The 22,913-nt window shown below is 47.5% G+C and overlaps 1 protein-coding gene across 1 annotated transcript; it reads left to right on the forward strand.

The window, feature by feature from the left end:
• The first annotated feature begins 9 nt into the window (after window positions 1–9).
• GFRA3 (GDNF family receptor alpha 3) lies at window positions 10–22,641 on the forward strand. The gene is made up of 8 exons (XM_003266435.4): window positions 10–265; window positions 10,221–10,508; window positions 15,397–15,489; window positions 17,080–17,392; window positions 20,896–20,999; window positions 21,161–21,295; window positions 21,680–21,768; window positions 21,998–22,641. Exons 1-8 carry the CDS (start codon window positions 172–174, stop codon window positions 22,085–22,087), a joined length of 1,206 nt encoding a protein of 401 aa, XP_003266483.2. The 5' UTR covers window positions 10–171; the 3' UTR covers window positions 22,088–22,641.
• The last annotated feature ends 272 nt before the right edge of the window (window positions 22,642–22,913 follow it).

The following is a 22,913-nucleotide window of genomic DNA, read 5'->3' on the forward strand; positions in this document are numbered from 1 at the left end:
GGACGCGCGCTTCGGAGTTGGAGGGCGGCGCCCAGGACCCTGGTGGGAGAGTGTGTGCGTCGCGCGGGAGGGCGGGAGGCGGGGGTGGGAGGTGCCGGTCGAGGGAGCCCCGCTCGCAGAGCTCCAGGGGAGGAGCGAGGGGAGCGCGGAGCCCGGCGCCCACAGCTCGCCATGGTGCGCCCCTTGAGCCCGCGACCGCTGCCGCCCGTAGTCCTGATGTTGCTGCTGCTGCTGCTGCCACCGTTGCCGCTGCCTCTCGCAGCCGGTGAGTGTCGGAGCGCGCACCGGCCGGGGATACAGTGGGAGGGGGAGGTGAGGTGTACACGAGGCCCGGGGCACCTGTCTGGAGAGGGCGCAGCAGCCTCCCGGTGCATCCGAGCCGAGCCAGGGGAACTGGAGCAGGAAGCCCAGGGTGCCTGCAAGGGGCTGGGGTCACACCTAACACAGTATACGAACTGAGGTAGACTGAGTGCCAGCAATGGCCTGGCCACCCAAGCATCTCCTCCTCGCCCCTTTTTCCCCCCTCTTCCCTCTTTTGAGGTAGGTCTACACAGTCACAGAACAACCCACAGCCAGGTCACTACCAAGACAGCGTCTCTAAGAGGCGGGGAGAATCAGATCAGAAACAGAGTGTCATTTGCTCCACGTGGGCTTTAACTCTTCCATCTGCTTTAAAGACTGAGGAAGAAAGTAGGTACAGGTGAAGAAAAAGAAGTTTGTTTAGAACTGACTTGTTTCATGACCTTCTATAATAGCAGGCCTTGCAAGCCGTCTAGCACAGTGGCTTGCCCCTTGGATAATAAATAATCCACAATAGATGTTTTGTAGATGTAGTTCACTCCCCCAAGGAAGAACAGCCTGGGATCTGAGATCCCTGGAAGGCCCGTGGCCTTTGTGAGTGGTATGGGTGTGTGGAATCTTATTATGCGGCTCCTGCCCAGAGACTGAGTGGAGGGACTCCTGAGACAGAGAGACCACCACACTGCCCTGAGACCTCAGTCCACAAGGCAGTGCTGTAGAAATGCTGCCTTGAGACAGATATGGAAGGAAGGAGGAAAAACCCTGGTCTGTCCACCTGCCAACATCAGTAAGTCAGGGCAGCAAGACATCACCAGTCTGATTTGACGGCCCAGGAAATTTCACTAATCCTAAAGGTTATGGCTGCATGTCAGGATCAGGGGAAAACATTAAACACCTTTCTCATTAAATGGTTTAATGAAGCAGTGTTGGTGACAGATCTATTTTCCACAGTAATACTTGACAGCAATGACTTCTGGTTAAGTGGCCTCATTGAAAATCCATAAAACAGTCATCTAGGAGGTGCCATGTAGAGCCAAGTGCTCTTCAAGAGCACAGACCAACAGAGGGCTTTGGGGGTGGAAAATATCACTGCTCAGGGCCTGTTAAGCCAGGAGACCTCCTGAATAGGAAACCTCCGATTCATAGGGAAGTGGTGTCATGTACTGAAAATCATTCTGAAGTGGATAGGAGGCTGGAGTCCTGGGTTCTAGCCTTGACTCGGTCTTGACTTGCTACATCCCCTGGTGCACATTACTTTTCTTTGTTCATCCAACTATAAAATGGGTACCTGGGTTGTGGGCCTCATTGATGAGAAACAAATGAGGATCTTGTGCCCTGAGGCATAGCCTGATCTGACCATTCTGTAGCTACTCATTCTCTGATGAGCCAAGAAGCAGAAAACAAAGTTACAAAACCAGGTTGCTAACAAATCAATATGAAATAGATGTGGCAGTGGCTGCATAAATGAGGAGGCAGGGCAAGTAATAGAGAGTGGTATGGACTATAACAAGCTGGAAAAGGCACGACTTGTCAAAAGGGGGCAGTCATTACTCAACTCCACCCGTTACATGTGGGCCCAAGTGTTTCCATTTTTCAAGACAAATTGGAAATTAATAGTTTTATTTAAAATCTGATTTTTATTTTTTGAGACAGGGTATCAATCTGTCACCCAGGCTGGAGTTCAGTGGTGTGATTCCAGTTCACTGCAGCCTCAACCTCCCATACTCAAGTAATCCTTCTGCCTCAGCCTCCCCAGTAGCTGGGACTATAGTAGTGTGCCACCACACCTGGTTAATTTTTGTATTTTTTGTAGAGACGGGTTTTTGCCACCTCTGATGCCCAGGCAGATCTTGAATCCTGGGCTCAAACAGTCTGCCCACCTTGGCCTCCCAAAGTACTGGAATTATAGGTGTGTGCCACCGCACCTGGCCTAAAATCTGATTTTTAAATGTTGGCCACTAATTACAACTTTAAGAAAATACTGGCTGGGTGCAGTGGCTCACGCCTGTAATCCCAGCACTTTGGGAGGCTGAGACGGGCAGATCACGAGGTCAGGAGATTGAGACCATCCTGGCTAACACGGTGAATCCCCGTCTCTACTAAAAAATAGAAAAAATTAGCCAGGCGTGGTGGTGGGCGCCTGTAGTCCCAACTACCCGGGAGACTGAGGCAGGAGAATGGCGTGAACCCGGGAGGCGGAGCTTGCAGTGAGCCAAGATCCCGCCACTGCACTCCAGCCTGGGTGACAGAGCGAGCCTCCGTCTCAAAAAAAAAAGAAAATACTGTGAACATGCAAAAACAAACAAACAAAACAAAACCACACACACACACACACACACACACAGAAAAAGAAAATACTGCCGGGCATGGTGTGGCTCACACCTATAATCCCAGCATTTTGGGAGGCCAAGGTGGGTGGATTGCTTGAGCTCAGGAGTTCGAGACCAGCCCAGGCAACATGGTGAAAACCCATCTCTACAAAATATACAAAAATTAGCTGGGCGTGGTAGTGCATGCATGCAGTCCCAGCTACTTGGGAGGCTGAGGTGGGAGAATTCACCTGAGCCTGGGAGGTCAAGACTGTAGGCTGCAGTGAGTGGCAATTGTACCATTGCACTCCAGTCTGGGTGACAGAGATTAAAAGAAAGAAAAGAAAACAGGAAAGGAGAAAGGAGGAAGAAAAAGAAAAAGAAAAAGAAAGGAACAGAACTATGCTGACTAAAAAAAACACATTTGCACACTGGATCAAATTATGACCTTTCCTCTGGATCAAGTCCTGTGTTTCATAATCCAGGAAACACAGGTTCCACCTTGTTGAGATGAAATTTAATGTGACCCCCAAGTTCTTTGTTGAGATGAATGCCCCTAAATCCATCACTGCTCAAACTTTAGGTAAAGTGTCAACTAAGAAATTGTTTTCTTTTGAAAATGTTTACAACTCAATAATTAGTACAGTTAAATATTTATTGACGGGTACAGTGGCTTATGCCTGTAATCCCAGCACTTTGTTGAGGCCGAGGCAGGCAGATCACCTGAGGTCAGGAGTTCGAGACCAGCCTGACCAACATGGAGAAATCCCATCTCTACTAAAAATACAAAATTAGCCGGGCATGGTGGGGCATACCTGTAATCCCAGCTAGTTGGGAGGCTGAGGCAGGAGAATCGCTTGAACCCGGGAGGCGGAGGTTGCAGTGAGCCGAGATCGCACCACTGCACTCCAGCCTGGGTAACAAGAGCAAAACTCCATCTCAAAAAAAGAAAATTATTTTTAGTCCAGTTACAGCAATAGGACTTGAATCTGCTACTTTTCTTTGTGTACTTACCATTTATTCAGTACCTACTGGAAGTAACATCGTAAACTTGTAGAAATTCCTCAATCTTTTTAAATCCATGTTCCCCTTTTGGTAAATATATAAAATACCTTCCTTAAATACTTTTTGAAATCTCAAAAGCTTTTTTTTCATCTTGTACATGTAAAATTATCAAATATGCTTTTTGGAAATACAAATTTCCTAGAGAAATTCTGATATACTTTTTCTTTTCCATAGGTCATTGGGGTACATACAGGTGGTGTTTGGTTACATGAGTAAGTTCTTTAGTGCTGATTTATGAGATTTTGGTGTACCCATCACCCGAGAAGTATATACCGCACCCTATTTGTAGTCTTTTATCCCTTCACCCCCTCCCACGCTTCCCCCAAGTCCCCAAGTCCATTGTATCATTCTTATGCCTTTGTATCTTCATAGCTTAGCTCCCATGTACCAGTGAGAATATATGATGTTTGGTTTTCCATTCCTGAGTTACTTCACTTAGAATAATAGTCTCCAATCTCATCTAGGTTGCTGCAAATGCTGTTAATTCATTCCTCCTTTTTTTTTTTTTTTTTTGAGACGGAGTCTGGCTCTGTCGCCTGGGCGGAAGTGCAGTGGCATGATCTCGGCTCACTGCAAGCTCCGCCTCCCGGGTTCACGCCATTCTCCTGCCTCAGCCTCCGAGTAGCTGGGACTACAGGCGCCCGCCAGCACGCGTGGCTAATTTTTTTTTTTTTGTATTTTTAGTGGAGACAGGGTTTCACCATATTAGCCAGGATGGTCTCAATCTCCTGACCTCGTGATCCGACTGTCTCAGCCTCCCAAAGGGCTGGGATTACAGGAGTGAGCCACCATGCCTGGCCAATTCATTCCTTTTTATGGCTGAGTAGTATTCTATTCTATCACAATTTCTGTATCCACTCATTGATTGATGGGCATTTGGGTTGGTTCCATGACTCTGCAATTGCAAATTGTGCTGCTATAAACATGAGTGTGCAAGTATCTTTTTGGTACAATGACTTCTTTTCCTCTGGGTAGACACTCAGTAGTGGGATTGCTGGATCAAATGGTAGTTCTACTTTTTTTTTTTTTTTTTTTGAGATGGAGTCTTGCTGTGTCGCCAGGCTGGAGTGCAATGGCATGATCTCAGCTCACTGCAACCTCCGCCTCCCAGGTTCAAGTGATTCTCCTGCCTCAGCCTCCTGAGTAGCTAGGACTATAGGCACACACCACCATGCCCAGCTAATTTTTTGTATTTGTAGTAGAGACGGGGTTTCACCATATTGGCCAGGATGGTCTCAATCTCTTGACCTCATGATCTGCCTACCTCGGCTTCCCAAAGTGCTGGGATTACAGGTGTGAGCCACTGCGTCTGGCTTTTTTTTTTTTTTTTTTTTTTTTTTTTTCAGAGTTTTGCTCTTGTCCCCCAGGCTGCAGTGCAATGGCTTGATCTCGGCTCACTGAAACCTCTGCCTCCTGGGTTCAAGTGATTCTCCAGCCTCAGCCTCTCGAGTAGCTAGCTGGGATAACAGGTGCCCGCCACCACACCTGGCTAATTTTTGTATTTTTAGTAGAGACGGGGTTTTGCAGTGTTGGCCAGGCTGGTCTCGAACTCCTGACCTCAGGTGATCTGCCCCCCTCAGCCTCCCAAAGTGCTGGGGTTACAGGGGTGAGCCACCACACCCAGCCTACTTTTATCTCTTTAAGGACTCTCCAGACTGTTTTCCTCAGTGGCTATACTAGTTTACATTCCCACCAGCAGTGTAGAAGTGTTCCCTGATCACTGCATCCATGCCAACATCTACTGTTTTTTGATTTTTTGATTACAGCCATTCTTGAAGGAGTAAGGTGGTATCACATTGTGGTTTTGATTTGCATTTTACTGATCATGAGTGATGTTGAGCAATTTTTCATATGTTGGCTATTTGTGTATCTTCTTTTGAGAATTGTCTATTCGTGTCCTTAGCCCACTTTTTGATGGGATTGTTTGTTTTTTTCTTTTTCTTTTTTTTTTTTTTTTTGAGATGGAGTCTTGCTCTGTCACCCAGGCTGGAGTGCAGTGGCATGATCTTGGCTCACTGCAAGCTCCGCCTCCCGGGTTCACACCATTCTCCTGCCTTAGCCTCCTGAGTAGCTGGGACTACAGGCGCTCACCGCCATCCTGAGTAGCTGGGACTACAGGCGCTCGCCACCACACCTGGCTAATTTTTTGTATTTTTAATAGAGACGGGGTTTCATCGTGTTAGTCAGGATGGTCTCAATCTCCTGACCTTGTGATCTGCCCACCTCAGCCTCCCAAAGTGCTGCAATTGTGGGCATGAGCCACTGCGCCCGGCCAATTGTTTGTTTTTTTTCTTGCTGATTTGTTTGAGCTTGTTGTAGATTCTGAATATTAGTCCTTTGTCAGATGTATAGATTGTGAAAATTTTCTCCCACTCTGTGGGTTGTCTGTTTACTCTGCTGACTATTCCTTTTGCTGTGCAAAAGCTCTTTAGTTTAATTAAGTACCAGCTATTTATCTTTTTTTTTTTTTTTGCATTTGCTTTTGGGTTCTTGGTCATGAAATCCTTGCCTAAGTCAAGGTCTAGAGGGATTTTTCCAATGTTATCTTCTTTAATTTTTATAGTTTCAGTTCTTAGATTTAAGTTCTTCTTTTTTTTTTTTTTTTTTTTTTTCCAGATGGAGTCTCACCCTGTTGCCCAGGCTGGAGTGCAGTGGCATGATCTCTGCTCACTGCAACCTCTGCCTCCTGGGTTCAAGCGATTCTCCTGCCTCAGCCTCCTGAGTAGCTGGGATTATAGGCGCCCGCCACCACACCCAGCTAATTTTTGTATTTTTAGTAGAGACAGGGTTTCACCATGCTGATCAGGCTGGTCTCAAACTCCCGAACTCAGGTAATCCACCTGCCTTGGCCTCCCAACGTGCTGAGATTACAGGCTTGGTGGCCAGATTTAAGTGCTTAATCCATCTTGAGTTGATTTTTGTATAAGGTGAGAGATGAGGACCCAGTTTCATTCTCCTACATGTGGCTAGCCAATTATCCCAGCACCGTTTGTTGAAAAGGCTATTCTTTCCCTACTTTACGTTTTTGTTTGCTTTGTTGAAGATTAGTTGGCTGTACTGGGGCAAAACTAATCTCTGATGTTAGAGACAAAGATACTGCCTTTTCAATCCACCATCTGCAGGGAGCCACCACCAAAATGCAGATTTTCATAACAACTTTATGGAGAAAGCCATCACAGTAAAGACTGATCTTTGCTGGCAAGCAACTGGAAGACGGATGTGCTTTGTCTGACTACAACATTCAAAAGGAGTCCACCCTTCTTGTGTTGAGACTTCGTGGTGGTCCTAAGAAAAGTAAGAAGTCTTCCACTACTCCCAAAAAGAATAGGCCAGGCACTGTGGCTCATGCCTGTTATCCCAGCACTTTGAGAGGCCAAGGCGGATGGATTGCTTGAGGCCAGGAGTTCAAGACCAGCCTGGCCAACATGGTGAAACCACCTCTCTACTAAAATTACAAAACTAAGCTCGGTTTGGTGGCACATGCCTGTAATCCCAGCTACTTGGGTGGCTGAGGCAGGTCAATCACTTGAACCCAGGAGGTGGAGATTGCAGAGAGCTGAGGTCATGCCACTGCACTCCAACCTGGGCAACAGAGCAAGACCTGGTCTCAAAAAAAAAAAAAAAAAAAAAAAAAAGGAAAAAAAAAAGCATAAAAGAAAGAAGGTGAAGCTGGCTGTCCTAAAATACCATAAGGCGGATGAGAATAACAAAAATAGTCACCTTCGTCAGGAGTACCCTTCAGATGAATGTGGTGCTGCAGTGTTTATGGCCAGCCACTCTGACAGACATTATTGTGGCAAACGTCTGACCTATTGCTTCAACAAACCAGAAGACAAGTAAAAGAAATGAAGACAGGCTGGGCTCAGTGGCTCACACTTGTAATCCTAGCACTTTGGAAGGCCAAGGCGGGTGGATCACTTGAGGTTAGGAGTTCAAGACCAGCCTGGGCAACATGGTGAAACCCTTTCTCTACTAAAAATGCAAAAATTAGCTGGGCATTGTGGCAGGTGCCTGCAGTCCCAGCCACTCGGGAAGCTGAGGCAGGAGAATCGCTTGAGCCCAGGAGGCGGAGGTTGCAAGGTTGCAGTGAGCTGAGATTGTATCACTGCACTCCAGCCTGACTCTGTCTCAAAAAAAAAAAAAAAAAAAAAAAGAAAAGAAAAGAAAGAAAAAAAAAGAAATGAAGATACTGGTTTACTTGGGAGCACAGTGACTGGAAGAGGGCTTCAGGGTTACTGATAATGTTCTATTCCTTTATCTGGATTCTGGCTACACAGTATATTCAATTTGTGAAATTCATTGAGCTATACATTTTTGATTCACGTACTTTTCTGTGTTACACCTCAACAAAAAGTTTATTACCAAGGAAGATGTACAAATGGCTAACAAGCACATAAAAATATGCTCAACATCCTTAGTCATTAGGGAAATGCAAATGAAAACCTCAGTGAGATACCACTTCATGCTCACAAGGACGGTTATAATTTTTTTAATGGAAAATAACAAGAGTTGGCAGTATGTATAGAAACTAGACTCCTCGTACATTGCTGATGGGAATGTAAAATGGTGCAGCTGCTGTGAAAAACAACTTGGCGATTCCTCAAAAAGTTAAACATAGAATTACCATATGACCCAGCAATTTCACCCCTAGGTATGTATCCCAAAGAACAAAAAACAGGTGTTTAAACAAATACTTGTACATGAAATGTTCTTCAAAGCACTATTCACAATAACCAAAAGGCGGAAGCAACCCAAGTGTCCATTAACTGAAGAATGGATAAACAAAATTTAGCATATCGATATAATGAAATATTAGTCATCCATAAAGAACAATGAGGTACTGGCTGGGTGTGGTGGCTCATGCCTGTAATCCCAGCACTTTGGGAGGCCAAGGCAGGCAGATCACCTGAGGTCAGAAGTTCAAGACCAGTCTGGACAACGTGATGAAACCCCATCTCTACTAAAAATACAAAAATTAGACAGGTGTGGTGGCATGTGCCTGTAGTCCCAACTATTCAGGAGGCTGAGGTAGGAGGATAGCTTGAACCCAGGAGGTCAAGGCTGCAGTGAGCTATGATTGCGCCACTGCACTCCAGCCTGGGAGATAGAGAAAGACCCTATCTAAAAAAGAAAAAGGAGAAGAAGGAGAAGGAGAAGAGAAGGAGAAGGAAGAAAGAAGAGGGAAGAAGGAGAAGAGTTGATGGCGGCTTGATCTAAGGAGGTAGTGACACACATGGAGAAAAGTGGGCAGATTCCAGATGTGTTATGGAGTTGACAGGACTCGTTGGATTGAACACAGGCTGTGAAAGGAAGAGATGAATTAAGGCACGGTGGCTCACGCCTGTAATCCCAGCACTTTGGGAGGCTAAGGTGGGTGGATTACCTGAGGTCAGGAGTTTGAGACCAGCCTGACCAACATGGAGAAACCCCATCTCTACTAAAAATATAAAATTAGCTGGGCGTGTGATGGCGCATGCCTGTAATCCCAGCTACTCGGGAGGCTGAGGCAGGAGAATCGCTTGAACCCGGGAGAGAGAGGTTGCGTTGAGCCAAGATCACGCCATTGCACTCCAACCTGGGCAACAAGAGCGAAACTCTGTCTCAAAAAAAAAAAAAAAAAAAAGTTCTCCTAGATTTTTACCTTTGAACAGCTAGGGAGATGATGATGTTCTATTACCCTATGTTGAGCACCCTAAATCCTAGAATGCAGGGGCTTCCTTCTGGGCTGTGGAGGAATCTTGGTATTTCTAAGTAAGAGGCAGGGTCAGATTACCGTTTCTTTCCTTCTGGAATTAGCTCTCTACCCCAACCCCAGCCAGTTTCCACCTTCAGGTATTTTTTAATGATTTTTAATGGGAGACTCAAAGTTATTGCTGACTCCCATTTAGCACTCCCTTGTCCATTCTCAACTCTCTGGTTCTGATACTAGCCCTGCCCATGGCATGGCTCTGCCCGGGGCCCCCTTCCTCTGTGCCTGTCAGGGTCATCAGGCTCGCCTTCAAGCAACTATCCCCTTCGCCTCCCTGAAGGCTGAGCAGCCTCTCTGCAAACCCCTATTTCTTGTTGGGCCTGGTCTGTTCTGTCCGGACTGTGGCAGCTGCAGACTATCCAGTCCTGCTGGGCTTCTCTCTCTCTCCACACTTATTCTTTTTTTTTTTTTTTTTTGAGACGGAGTCTCGCTCTGTGGCCCAGGCTGGAGTGCAGTGGCGCAATCTCGGCTCACTGCAAGCTCCGCCTCCCGGGTTCACGCCATTCTCCTGCCTCAGCCTCTCCGAGTAGCTGGGACTACAGGCGCCCGCCACCACGCCCGGCTAATTTTTTTGTATTTTTAGTAGAGACGGAGTTTCACCATGGTCTTGATCTCCTGACCTCGTGATCCGCCCGCCTCAGCCTCCCAAAGTGCTGGGATTCTTAAAGGCCTTTTGTGCTGCCCTAAGACTTTCACAAAGTTTCATCAGGAATATCCCTCTCCCAACCTCATGATTTGGTATTCCCAGACAGCTATTCTAATCTTACGTGAGCCTCACCTGGTATCTTCCTTTACAGGAGACCCCCTTCCTACAGAAAGCCGACTCATGAACAGCTGTCTCCAGGCCAGGAGGAAGTGCCAGGCTGATCCCACTTGCAATGCTGCCTACCACCACCTGGATTCCTGCACCTCTGGCATAAGCACCCCACTGCCCTCAGAGGAGCCTTCAGTCCCTGCCGACTGCCTGGAGGCAGCACAGCAACTCAGGAACAGCTCTCTGATAGGCTGCATGTGCCACCGGCGCATGAAGAACCAGGTTGCCTGCTTGGACATCTATTGGACTGTTCACCGTGCCCGCAGCCTTGGTGAGGCTCCCATTATAGAGTGGACTAAGCTGGGGAAGATGGCTCTTGGGGGTTGTTTTTTAATCCTGCAGGATATGGGCCATATGGTAGATTCTGATGAGGAGGATAATGAAGCTCTGCATTTGACATCAGGAAAGGTGGAGGGATAATGCTGGGATCTCCTTGGGGCCCCATAACACTGCCCTCTCTTCTCCCTACTTCCCCCTTTCTTACCTGGCAACATGTCAGTTCCCACTTAGCAGAGCTGTGAACCAGGCTGAGGCCCAACCTGGGGAGTTCCTGAAACAGAGGGTATGGACAGGAGATGGGAGAAAAGAGTCTTAATCCATAAATAGGCTCCAAATACCAAGTTCAGAGAGATGGGGAGGTAACATCTTGGTTCAGCCTTTAACAGAAAGAATACTCATTAACCAGCCAGGAGACGTAAGAGAGAGAAGGCACAGAAAGAGCCAAAGAGAGCTGCCTGTCACTCTTTCCATAGGCCCCTTATTAGTCAGCTTTTACTGGACTATGTTGCTGTAACAAAACAGTGACTTGCAAAACAAAGGTTTAATTCTTGCTTGTGTTCTGTATTGGCTCTTTCATGGGTCTTCTTCATTCTGGGATCCAGGCTCAAGCTGCAGCCTCTGTCTGGGATATTCCCTTCCCATGGCAGAAGGAAATGAGCATTGGCAGAACCACATGATGATTTTTAAAGTTTCTGCTCAGATCTTATATACACTACGTCTGCTTACATTTCATTGAGAGAGCAAGTCACATGGCCAAGCCTGACATCACTGGATTGAGAATTATACTTCTCCCACAGGGAGATACCAAAAATCACATGGTAATAAGTGAGGATATACAATCTTACAGGGAAGGCAAAGAATGATTGGAAACAATAATACAATCTACCATTGTCAAAGTATTCATTTCTTTCCCTTCTGCAAGTAAAATACACCCACCTATTTTCCATGGAAGATGCCCTAAAAGCTCTGTTCAAACATGACATCAAGCCGGGCGCAGTGGCTCACACCTGTAATCCCAGCACTTTGGGAGGCCAAGGCAGGCAGATCACTTGAGTTCAGAAGTTCAAGACCAGCCTGGCCAACATGGTGAAACCTCATCTCTACTAAAAATACAAAAAATTAGCTGAGCATGGTGGTGGGCTCCTGTAATCCCAGGCTACTTGGGAAGCTGAGGCAGGAGAATTACTTGAACCTGGGAAGCAGAGGTTGCAGTGGGTTGAGATTGCGACGCTGCACTCTAGCCTGGGCGACGGAGCGAGACTCTGTCTCGATAAAACAAGCAAACAAGCAAACAAAGAAATGTGACATCAGGCTTCAAGTCTAGGATCTCATGATAGTTTCCAAATTGGGTCTGGATGTGGCTCCTCTTAATCTGAAAATTTATGAACTAAAAAGACAAGTCATCTGCTTCCTATACATACTCAGCATACAATAACGGAACAGGGTCAGGATAACCACAACAAACATTCTCAGAAAGGGGAGGAATGGGCATCTAGGTGTGGTGGCTCATACCTGTAACTTCAGCACCTTAGGAGGCCAAGGCAGGAGTATCTCTAAAGCCCAGGAGTTCGAGACCAGCCTGGACAACATAGCGAGCTCCCATCACTACAAAAAAATAAATAAATTAGCTGAGTGTGGTGGTGCACACCTGTGGTCCCAGCTACTCGGGAGGCTGAGGTGGGAGGATCGCTTGAGTCCAGGAGGTTGAGGCTGCAGTGAGCCATGATCACACCACTGCGCTCCAGCCTGGGTGACAGAGCAAGACCCTGTCTCAAATAAATAAATGAATGAATGAATGGGAGACACACAACAGACACTGATTCATAGCAATTCTGAAATCCTGCTAGACAAATGTTGTAAGGGTCCTCTTCCCTGGGAATAGGGATTGTTCGTTAATAAGGCTCTGTTTTTACCCTATGGGAGTAGTTACCCTATCCATTGTTTTCCAGAGCTCTTGGCCCAGCCCTCTGGAAAGGTCCTTCCTCTTTCAGTTTTCTCTTTGGCCGCATTTGAAAAGGGTATTAGGGACTACAGTCTCCCTGAGGACTGAGCCACATTCTCAGCCTGCTTCCTGCCTGAGAAATGTTGGGGCTTTTTAAGTCTCAAATAGTCACAGTCTCTTTTAATCTACGCTGGTAGCTCTTTGTAGTACAACTCTCTGAAAACATAATTGCTGCTTATATCTTTGATTTCTATCATCTCATGTGCCTGTGGCCTTTCCCACAATTCAAGACATGCCTCTTTTTCTACACCTAATTAGAAGCACCTAGCCGTTATCAGGCTTCTGTGGAAGAGCCACTACTTTAGTCTTTTTTCCCTGAGTACGTTTGTCCAACTGGCAGAGCTTATTGGGTACCATCTTAATCGACTGAGAGATATCCACAAACAGTGTGATAGCCACATACCTCATTTGGTCTTTTCCCCAAGGCTGAGTTGTAATCAACCTTATCACTCAAAGCATTTTTTTTATGTTTTATCTTTTACCTTACGAATACAAGAAACAGTGGCATTTCTTCTTGTTTTTTTTGGAGGCAGAGTCTTGCTCTGTTGCCCTGGCCGGAGTGCAGTGGCGTGATCTCGGCCCACTGCAACCTCTGCCTCCCGGGTTCAAGGGATTCTCCTGCCTTAGCCTCCTGAGTAGCTGGGATTACAGGTGCCTGCCACCATGCCCAGCTAATTTTTGTATTTTTAGTAGAGAGGGTGCTTCACTATGTTGGTCAGGCTAGTCTCAAATTCCTGACCTTGTGATCTGCCCGCCTTGGCCTCCCAAAATGCTGGGATTACAGGCGTGAGCAACCGCGCCCAGCACAGTTGCATTTCTTAATCCTGCAAGTCCTGAAATTTCTAGATTATCTTTTCCTCCACATTTGGGAACTGGCCAATTCTTTTCTGAGCTTATATCTTGTAGTACCTTGCCAAATGCAGCCAATAGCAATCAAGACATACTAGTTAACTTCTGCTTCTCAGCTTCCCCTAACTGTACAAACTCATTCAGCATATAATCTTCCCAGTTATCACAGGCAACAATTTTACCAGATGCTTCGCCACTGCATAATGAAGACTGCAATCTTTCCAGCCCCCAGTAACAGCTTCCTTACCACCCACTGCCCAGTACCAAAGCCAATGACACACATTTTATTATTTTATTACTGTAGCACTCCACTTCTAGGTACCAATTGCATTTTATTTTTGCTGTTTTTTTAGTCGGAGTCTCACTTGTCACCCAGGCTGGAGTGCAGTGGCACAATCATAGTTCACTGCAGTCTCAACCTCCTGAGCTCAACTGATCCTCCCACCTCAGCCTCCTGAGTGGCTAGGACTACATGTGTGTGCCACCGGACCCAGCTAATTTTAAATTTTTTTGTAGAGATGAAGTCCTGCTGTGTTCCCCAGGCTGGTCTCGAGCTCCTGGGCTCAAGGAATATTCCCGCCTCGGCGTCCCAGTTGCATTTTTTTTTTTTTTTTTTAGATGGAGACTCACTCTGTCGCCTAGGCTGGAGTGCAGTGGCGTGGTCTTGGCTCACTGCAGCCTCTGCCTCCCGGGTTCAAGTGATTCTCCCACCTCAGCCTCCCAGGTAGCTGGGATTACAGGCATGTGCCAGCACGCCCAACTAATTTTTTTTTTTTTTTTTGAGACAGAATCTTTCTCTGTCCCCCAGGCTGGAGTGCAGTGGCGCAATCTCGGCTCACTGCAAGCTCCACCTCCCGGGTTCACGCCATTCTCCTGCCTCAGCCTCCCGAGTAGCTGGGATTACAGGCGCCCGCCACCACGCCTGGCTAATTTTTTGTATTTTTAGTAGAGACGGGGTTTCACCGTGTTAGCCAGGATGGTCTCGATCTACTGACCTCGTGATCCGCCCGCCTCGGCCTCCCAAAGTGCTGGGATTACAGGCTTGAGCCACCGCGCCCGGCCTTATTTTTGTATTTTTAGTAGAGATGTGGTGTCATCATGTTGGCCAGGCTGGTCTCGAACTCCTGACCTCAGGTGATCCACCCGCCTAGGCCTCCCAAAGTGCTAGGATTACAGGTGTGAGCCACCGCGCCCAGCACTCCATTGCATTTTTAGTAAGAATTTGCTAGGTTATGCTATTGTAACAACCAATTCCCAAATCTCTGGCTTTCAACAACAAAAATGTATTTCTTGCTCATGTTACGCATCTGCTGGAGGCTTCTATGAGTTGGCCTTGTCTCTGTTCTACTTGTCTTCTTCACTGGAAGATCCAGGCTGGTAGAGGAGAAAGAGTAGCAGCAGAACCATGTGAAGGTTCTTAAAAGCTTCTGCTCAGATGTGATTTACATCACTTCAGCTCACAATCCACAGGCCAGAGCAAGTCATGTGGCCAATCCTGCCATTAGTGGGGTGAGGAAGTGTACACGTCTCACAGCGGGTGTGAAAGTTACATGGCAACAGGTGGGGAAGTATAATCCTCCCAAGGGGTGGGGAACAAATAATTGGAAACAGTGATACAGTTTACCACATTCCTTGTTCCCTGTTTTCTACTCCTCATCCTAATCACTTCTCTTTCCGAACTCAGAGGCTTCTCCCTGAATCCTCTTGCCTCCCTACACTGTGTGCTGAGCACCATTGCATAAGTGCGATGATGCTCAGCGTATTTATTTATCTCACTTATAGCATGGTGCTCAGCACACAGTGTGCTTAACAAATGGTAGCTCTTATTCTTACAGCTTATTGGTGGAGCCCAGCCTATACCTTATGGCCCTGCATTTTTCTCATCTTTACACAGCTTGCAGCTGGTTAGGTAGAGGCTGTGCTTTTCCTTTTCTCCACAGGGCTTTGAGGTCTGAGCCAGCAGCTTAAGCCCCTCCAGCCTACCCCACCCTGGTCCTCAGCATTCTGGTGCTCCCCACCTTGTCTCTAGGTAACTATGAGCTGGATGTCTCCCCCTATGAAGACACAGTGACCAGCAAACCCTGGAAAATGCATCTCAGCAAACTGAACATGCTCAAACCAGGTGTGGAGGGCAACTAGGCTCGGGAACCAGAGGCTGGGGCTGGACCCTGGAGGAAGGGTGGCTGGGGAGGGGCACAAGTTGGGGGGCTTATAAGGGGAATGTTTCTAGCCTACCAGGTGACTAAGGAAGACTGTGTCAGGCTGGAAGTGTGAGCTCTGGGGCATGATCTGGTCTCACAGGGGTCTCCAAAGGACAGCAGTTATTAGGGAGGCATTTGAAGAAAGCCCATTATGGCTCCCTGTTTCCACAAGGCGGGCCCCTGCAAAGGGTGTGGTGGGAGTGGCAGCAGCCCCAGGAAAAATTGTGCTGAAATGGAGTATTTACTTGCATTCAAGGCAGCTGGGAAAGTAGCCTTTTTGTCCCTGAAGACTAGGAAATTGCTTGTTTTCAACCATTCTAATGGGATGGGCGAGGTATTGGGCAGGAAAAGAGAGTGTGACTCTGCACGGGGTGACTCAGGGTGGGGAGCCGTCAGTCTGGCAAGGACTGTGATGTATGTTTCTCAGGAAAGTGAGGCTATGAGTTAATTGAGGAAAAACATACACACATGCACTCTCTTTTTGAGAAAGATGTGAGCTTTATCATTAGAATTAGAATTTTCAGAAAAAGGCACAGAGTTTCATGCATGAAAAACTCCTAGTGACAAGATCAGCAAATAACCTGTTGCAATTACTTGATTGCTGTGGCTGCTGGAATATTCTGTTAATAGAAATATCACCATAATTTCCCAAGATTCAGAGTATGGGGAACAGAGTATACATGAATCAATTAATGAAAAATGGGCAGGTGACATTAAAATGGAACAGGATAGGTGCAGATGAAGCCAAAACCAAACCAGAAACCTAAAATAGATTTTGGCTGCATCTGTTTTGGACAGTTCTGAAAGTGCTTTAGAATGTTGCAGGTACTCTAGGTTATCATTTCTACCATCAGATCTCACAGCATAGCATTGAGGAAAGAGGTATGGTTATTTGAGCTTTCTGGCTGTTTGAATTCTAGATAAATGGGTGTTCGATGCATATAGATGATGATAGTGATTAATCTTATTATTTTACCTAGTCAAGATGAGGAGTTGTGCTGGGTGCGGCGGTTCATGCCTGTAATCCCAGCACTTTGGGAGGCCGAGATGGGCGGAATACCTGAGGTCGGGAGTTCAAGACCAGCCTGGCTAACATGATGAAACCCCGTTTCTACTAAAAATACAAAAAATTAGCTGGGCGTCGTGGCGCGTGCCTGTAATCCCAGCTACTTGGGAGGCTGAGGCAGGAGAACTCCTTGAACCCAGGAGGCAGAGGTTGCAGTGGGCCGAGATCACGCCATTGCACTCTGGCTTGGGCAACAAGAGCAAAACTCCGTCTCAAAAAAAAAAAAAAAAAAAAAAAAAAGGAGTAGGACGGGATAGGCTTCAGAACAGCAGGTAGAGTTTGTGGGGAGAGGGGAAGCCCTGGATTAGGAGTGGGTTTATTCAGGACAGGCCTTCTTTTCCTCCTATATCCACTACCTTCCTTGTCAAATCAGGGGTTTTCCCGGGTTCCTGTGGAGCCTGGGCTGCAGGGCCCAGCCGACTGACTCCGTGCCCTTTTCCCCCAGACTCAGACCTCTGCCTCAAGTTTGCCATGCTGTGTACTCTCAATGACAAGTGTGACCGGCTGCGCAAGGCCTACGGGGAGGCATGCTCTGGGCCCCACTGCCAGCGCCACGTCTGCCTCAGGCAGCTGCTCACTTTTTTCGAGAAGGCCGCCGAGCCCCACGCACAGGGCCTGCTACTGTGCCCATGCGCCCCCAACGACCGGGGCTGCGGGGAGCGCCGGCGCAACACCATCGCCCCCAGCTGCGCTCTGCCGCCTGTGGCCCCCAACTGCCTGGAGCTGCGGCGCCTCTGCTTCTCCGACCCGCTTTGCAGGTGTGTGGTTTGGGAGGACAGGGTGGGCAGGGATGTGGCACACGCCACTCCTTCCTGGCCATGTTTCTGTGCTGAGCAGGGTCTGACCCTCCCAGAGAACGGTGGACCCACTGGCTGCTTCACGAAGTAGCTACCTTGGATATTTTGTGAAAGTCTTTTCTCAAAAAGAATATATGTTTTTTTTTCCTTGCTGTAAAACCTCAGGAAATATAAAAATGTATTTTAAAAAATCATTCAAAATTCTATCACCTGAAGATAATCTGTCATACTTTGGGAAGCATTTCCTTCCAGTCATTTTCTATCCAGATAACAAAGTAGACATTCTGAGAATATATTTGTGTCTTACTTTTTCTCTCTTATGGCACATATCTCATGAGCATTTTTCTGTGGAGGTGGTGTGGAGTAGTGGTAAGACAGGATCTGAAGTCAGACGGGTTTGAATTTAAATATTGGGTCTCTGCGATCTTGAGCACATCACTTAACCTAAAAATTCCATCACTAAACCTAAGGTTCCGTTTAGTCCCATGTAAAAACTGGGGTAATAATGCAGACCTCATGGGATTCTGGTGAGAGTTAAATTACATAATTTATATAGAGTGGTGTAGAGTACCGGTGAAGAGTAAGTGCTCAATAAATGGTAGTGCTTATTTTTTCACTTACTGTCCTTCAAGAACTTTTTTCTTTTTCTTTCTTTCTTTTTTTTTTTTTTGAGACAGAGTCCCCCTCTGTCACCCAGGCTGGAGTGCAGTGACACGATCTCAGCTCACTGCAACCTCTGTCTCCCAGGTTCAAGCGATTCTCCTGCCTCAGCCTCTCGAGTAGCTAGGACTACAGGCTTGGGCTAACATGCCCAGCTAATTTCTGTATTTTTAGTAGAGATGGGGTTTCACTATGTTGGCCAGGCTGTTCTCGAGCTCCTGACCCTGTGATCCGCCTGCCTTGGCCTCCCAAAATGCTAGGATTACAGGTGTGAGCCACCACGCCCAGCCAAGAACTTGACTTTTAAATGCCTGCATTATATTCCATGTATAGATGCCCTACACTTTATTTAACCATTCCTCTATTGCTAGATATTTAGGTTGATTTTTTTTTTTTTTTTTTTGAAATGGAATCTCTCTCTGTCATCCAGGCTGTAGTGCAGTGGCGCAATCTCGGCTCACTGCAACCTCTGCCTCCCAGGTTCAAGCGATTCTCCTGCCTCAGCCTCCCAAGTAGCTGGGACTACAGGCATGTGCCACCAGGCCCAGCTAATTTTTTGTATTTTTAGTAGAGACAGGGTTTCACCGTGTTAGCCAGGATGATCTCGATCTCCTGACCTCGTGATCCGCCTGCCTCAGCCCCCCAAAGTGCTGGGATTACAGGCATGAGCCACCACGCCCAACGATTTTTTTTTTTTTTAAACGGAGTCTCGTTTTGTCCCCCAGGCTGGAGTGCGGTGGTACGATCTCGGCTCACTGCAGCCTCTGCCTCCTGGTTTCAAGGGATACTCCCCGCTCAGCCTCCCAAGTAGCTGGGATTACAGGCGCCTGCCACCACGCTCAGCAAATTTTTTTTGTATTTTCAGTAGAGACGGGGTTTCGCTGTGTTGGCCAGGCTAGTCTCGAACTCCTGGCCTCAGTTGATCTGCCTGCCTTGGCCTCCTAAAGTACTGGTATTACAGGTGTGAGCCACCGCGCCCAGCCAGATTTTTTTTTTTTTTCTTTTTTCTTTTTTTTCTTGAAAGAGAGTCTTGCTCTGTCACCCAGGCTGGAGGGCAGTGTTGTGATCTCGGCTTACTGCAACCTCCATCTCCTGGGTTCAAGCGATTCTCCTGCCTCAGCCTCCTGAGTAGGCTGGGACTATAAGTGCACACCACAGTGCCCAGCTAATTTTTGTAGTTTTAGTAGAGATGGGGTTTTGCCATGTTGGCCAGGCCAGTGTTGAACTCCTGAGCTCAAGTGATCAGCCCACTTCAGCCTCCCAAAGTGCTGGGATTATAGGCATGAACAACCATGCTTGCCCAACTCTTTCTCTTTAATCTTTGTTCACTAATGTAATTATTACTTAGGATATGCTGCTACTAGTACCATTGCCAGATCAAAGAACATGGGAGATCTGTAAGGTATTTGATAGATTTGATAAATATTCTCTTCAGGAAATTTGAAATTCTGGTCTGGCTTTCCTGTGTCTTCTCAGGACAAAACACAAAATTGAAGCTATCATTCATTCAAGTGACATTTGTTGACAATAATCTTGGTTTGCAACTTGGTTCTCCTACTTAGTTTTTTGTAACCTTGGGCAAGTTACTTAACCTCTGAGACTACCACTTTCCTCATCTGTAAACTTATAGTCAGGGCTCTTAATAATCATAATACTAACATTTACTGAATAACTAAATACTTACTATGGGCTAGATACTGTTTTAAGTACTTAACATGTATTAACTCATCTAAACCTCACAAGAACCCCGACAAGGTAAATCGATCTTTCTTTCCTTCCTTCCTTCCCTCCCTCCCTCCCTCCCTCCCTCCCTCCCTCCCTCCTTCCTTCCTTCCTTCCTTCCTTCCTTCCTTCCTTCCTTTCCTTCCTCTCTCTCTTCTTCTCTCCTTCCTTCCTTCCTTTCTCTCTCCTTCCTTCCTTCCTTCCCCTCTTCTCTTCTCTCTTTCTTTTCTCTTTCTCTTTCTTTCTTTCTTTCTTTCTTCTTTTTTTCTTTCTGTGTCTCTCTTTCTCTTTCTTTTTTTTTCTTTCTTTCTTTCTGAGACAGAGTCTTGCTATGTTGCTCAGGGTGGTCTCCAACACCTGAGCTCAACTGATTCTCCCACCTCAGCCTTCCAAGTAGCTGGGATTACAGGCGTGAGCCGCTATGCCTGGCTTATGCATTCTCTTACTTTATCCTCACAAAAATCCACGAGGTAGTGCTGCTGTCATCTCTATTTTATAGTTGAGGAAACTGAGGTTAAAGAAGCTGTCTGAGATCTCCTAAGTAGGGATCGTGGAGCCCAAACTCAGAGTGAAATGCTGTGGGTTCCAAGGAGTGGCACATTTAACTGTTACAGGGGCACACTTCACAGAGGAAAGGCTCTGGGCTAGGCTCTGAAGGCAGAGGAGGATTTGGCACGACAATGGACATGCCAAGCTAAGGGGGCATGAGGGAGAAGGCCGCAGGCCGGACCCTCAAGAGTGACTCTTGAAATTTTTCTGGCCGAGTGCAGTGGCTCATTACCTGTAATCCCAGTACTTTGAGAGGCCAAGGCAGGTGGATCACCTGAGGTCGGGAGTTTGAGACCAGCCTGGCCGACATGGTGAAACCCCATCTCTACTAAAAATACAGAATTAGCCAGGTGTGGTGGCACGTGCCTGTAGTCCCAGCTACTCGGGAGGCTGAAGCAGGAGAATCATTTGAACCTGGGAGGCAGAGGTTGCAGTGAGCCAAGATTGAGCCACTGCACTACAGCCTGGGCAAGAGAGAGCGAGACACCATCTCAAAAAAAAAAAAAAAAAAAAAGAAATTTCCCTTCTTCCAGATCACGCCTGGTGGATTTCCAGACCCACTGCCATCCCATGGACATCCTAGGAACTTGTGCAACAGAGCAGTCCAGATGTCTACGAGCATACCTGGGGCTGATTGGTGAGGCTGGGGGCATGTGTAGGGAACCCTATGTTGGCTAGGCCTGAGGGTAAGAATGCTCTGGAGATAAAGGATGTGATCCTGACATGGGTGGAAGAAGGTGGGAGCTAAAGTTAGGGTTAGCCTAGGCCCTGACTACCCTTTCCCTCTTCACTCCACAGGGACTGCCATGACCCCCAATTTTGTCAGCAGTGTCAACACCAGTGTTGCCTTAAGCTGCACCTGCCGAGGCAGTGGCAACCTGCAGGAGGAGTGTGAACAGCTGAAAGGGTTCTTCTCCCACAATCCCTGCCTCAGTGAGTGTGCTGTACTTGCTCCCAGCCCCTGGGGCTGAGTCAGCTGGACTCAAGGGAAGGAAAAGGGTCAACTCTGTGGCCCAGGCTGGTTCCATCCATCTCCACCAGACAGAGCAGCTCCTAAGATAAGCTTTCAAAGCCCAGGCCTTTCTTCTGTCTCCCACTCCCTGAGAAACCTCCCACGCTGCCTGTTCAACCTGTCTGGAACCCAGGGACATCTCCAGCTCAAGAAACAAGCAGAATGAGAGAGTATCCCACTTCCACCTCCAACCCACTTGCTCCCCTATAGCCCAGGGTCCCTGTGGCATTCCCTTTCCTTCCTTGGGAGCCTGAGAAATCTCCTGCCCCCATACCCTTCCAATGAGCCTTCTCTCCTCTCTTCAGCGGAGGCCATTGCAGCTAAGATGCGTTTTCACAGCCAACTCTTCTCCCAGGACTGGCCACACCCTACCTTTGCTGTGATGGCACACCAGGTAGGGACTCCTCTGTTACACCCCTCAGACCTCTACTGGGCCGGCTGGGGAAAACCCAAACTAGGCAGACAAAGGGATAGAGGTGGAGGGCTGACCTCCTCATTGCCATGAATACTAGAGACCTCTAATGGATACCTCAGGGGAAGGGGAATACCTCTTGACTGAGGCTGAGGTAGTGAAGGGGCTGAAGAAAATCCCCTGAGCTAACTCCATTCCATTTCTTCCACAGAATGAAAACCCTGCTGTGAGGCCACAGCCCTGGGTGCCCTCTCTTTTCTCCTGCACGCTTCCCTTGATTCTGCTCCGGAGCCTATGGTAGCTGAACTTCCCCAGGGCCCTCTTCCCCTCCACCACACTCAGCCGGACTTGCAGCCCACAAGGGGTGAGGAAAGGACAGCAGCAGGAAGGAGGTGCAGTGCACAGATGAGGGCACAGGAGAAGCTAAGTGTTATGACCTCCAGATCCTTATTGGTCCATTCCTCATTCCCTCCACCCCATCTCCACTTCTGATTCATGCTGCCCCTCCTTGGTGACCACAATTTAGCCATATTGTCTGGTGGTGACCAGCTCCACCAAGCCCCTTTCTGAGCCCTTCCTCTTGACTACCAGGATCACTAGAATCTAATAAGTTAGCCATTCTCTATTGCATTCCAGATTAGGGTTAGGGTAGGCAGGATTGGGTGTTCTGAGGCAGCCTAGAAAGTCATTCTCCTTTGTGAAGAAGGCTCCTGCCCCCTCATCTCCTCCTCTGAATGGAGGATAGAAACCTACTGCCTGCACTGCCCTGTCCCCGGATCCTGCAGAACATCTGGGCATCAGGAGCTGGAGCCTCTGGGCTCTTGGATCATGATTAAACCTTTGACTTAAGACTTTGCTCTTTTTCCATTTTCTCAAATTTTGAATATCTGTAGAACTAGGGTGTTATAGATGAAAGAACACAGGCCAGGTGATGAGACACAGCAACCCTACCACCAACTGCTATATGACTTCAGGTATGTCTCCTAGCCTCTCTGTGTTCTTGACATGGAGTCAGAAGAAAAAATAGCTTATGTGAGGCTGTGGACCCAAGATTTGTCCCAGCTCCAGCCATTTCTCGGATATTGCCTGGGATCTGCCACAGCAGCTGAGATGGGGATCCTTAGACA

This window comes from Nomascus leucogenys, chromosome 2 (genome assembly GCF_006542625.1).
Source record: "Nomascus leucogenys isolate Asia chromosome 2, Asia_NLE_v1, whole genome shotgun sequence".
Taxonomy (NCBI): domain Eukaryota; kingdom Metazoa; phylum Chordata; class Mammalia; order Primates; family Hylobatidae; genus Nomascus; species Nomascus leucogenys.

Bases quoted from the DNA above. Each gene is read 5' to 3' on its own strand.
- GFRA3 (XM_003266435.4), top strand. From the start codon at position 172: ATGGTGCGCCCCTTGAGCCCGCGACCGCTGCCGCCCGTAGTCCTGATG. The intron at 15,490-17,079 runs GTGTGGAGGGCA...CTTTTCCCCCAG, and splicing joins ACTGAACATGCTCAAACCAG to ACTCAGACCTCTGCCTCAAG. The intron at 21,000-21,160 runs GTGAGGCTGGGG...TTCACTCCACAG, and splicing joins AGCATACCTGGGGCTGATTG to GGACTGCCATGACCCCCAAT.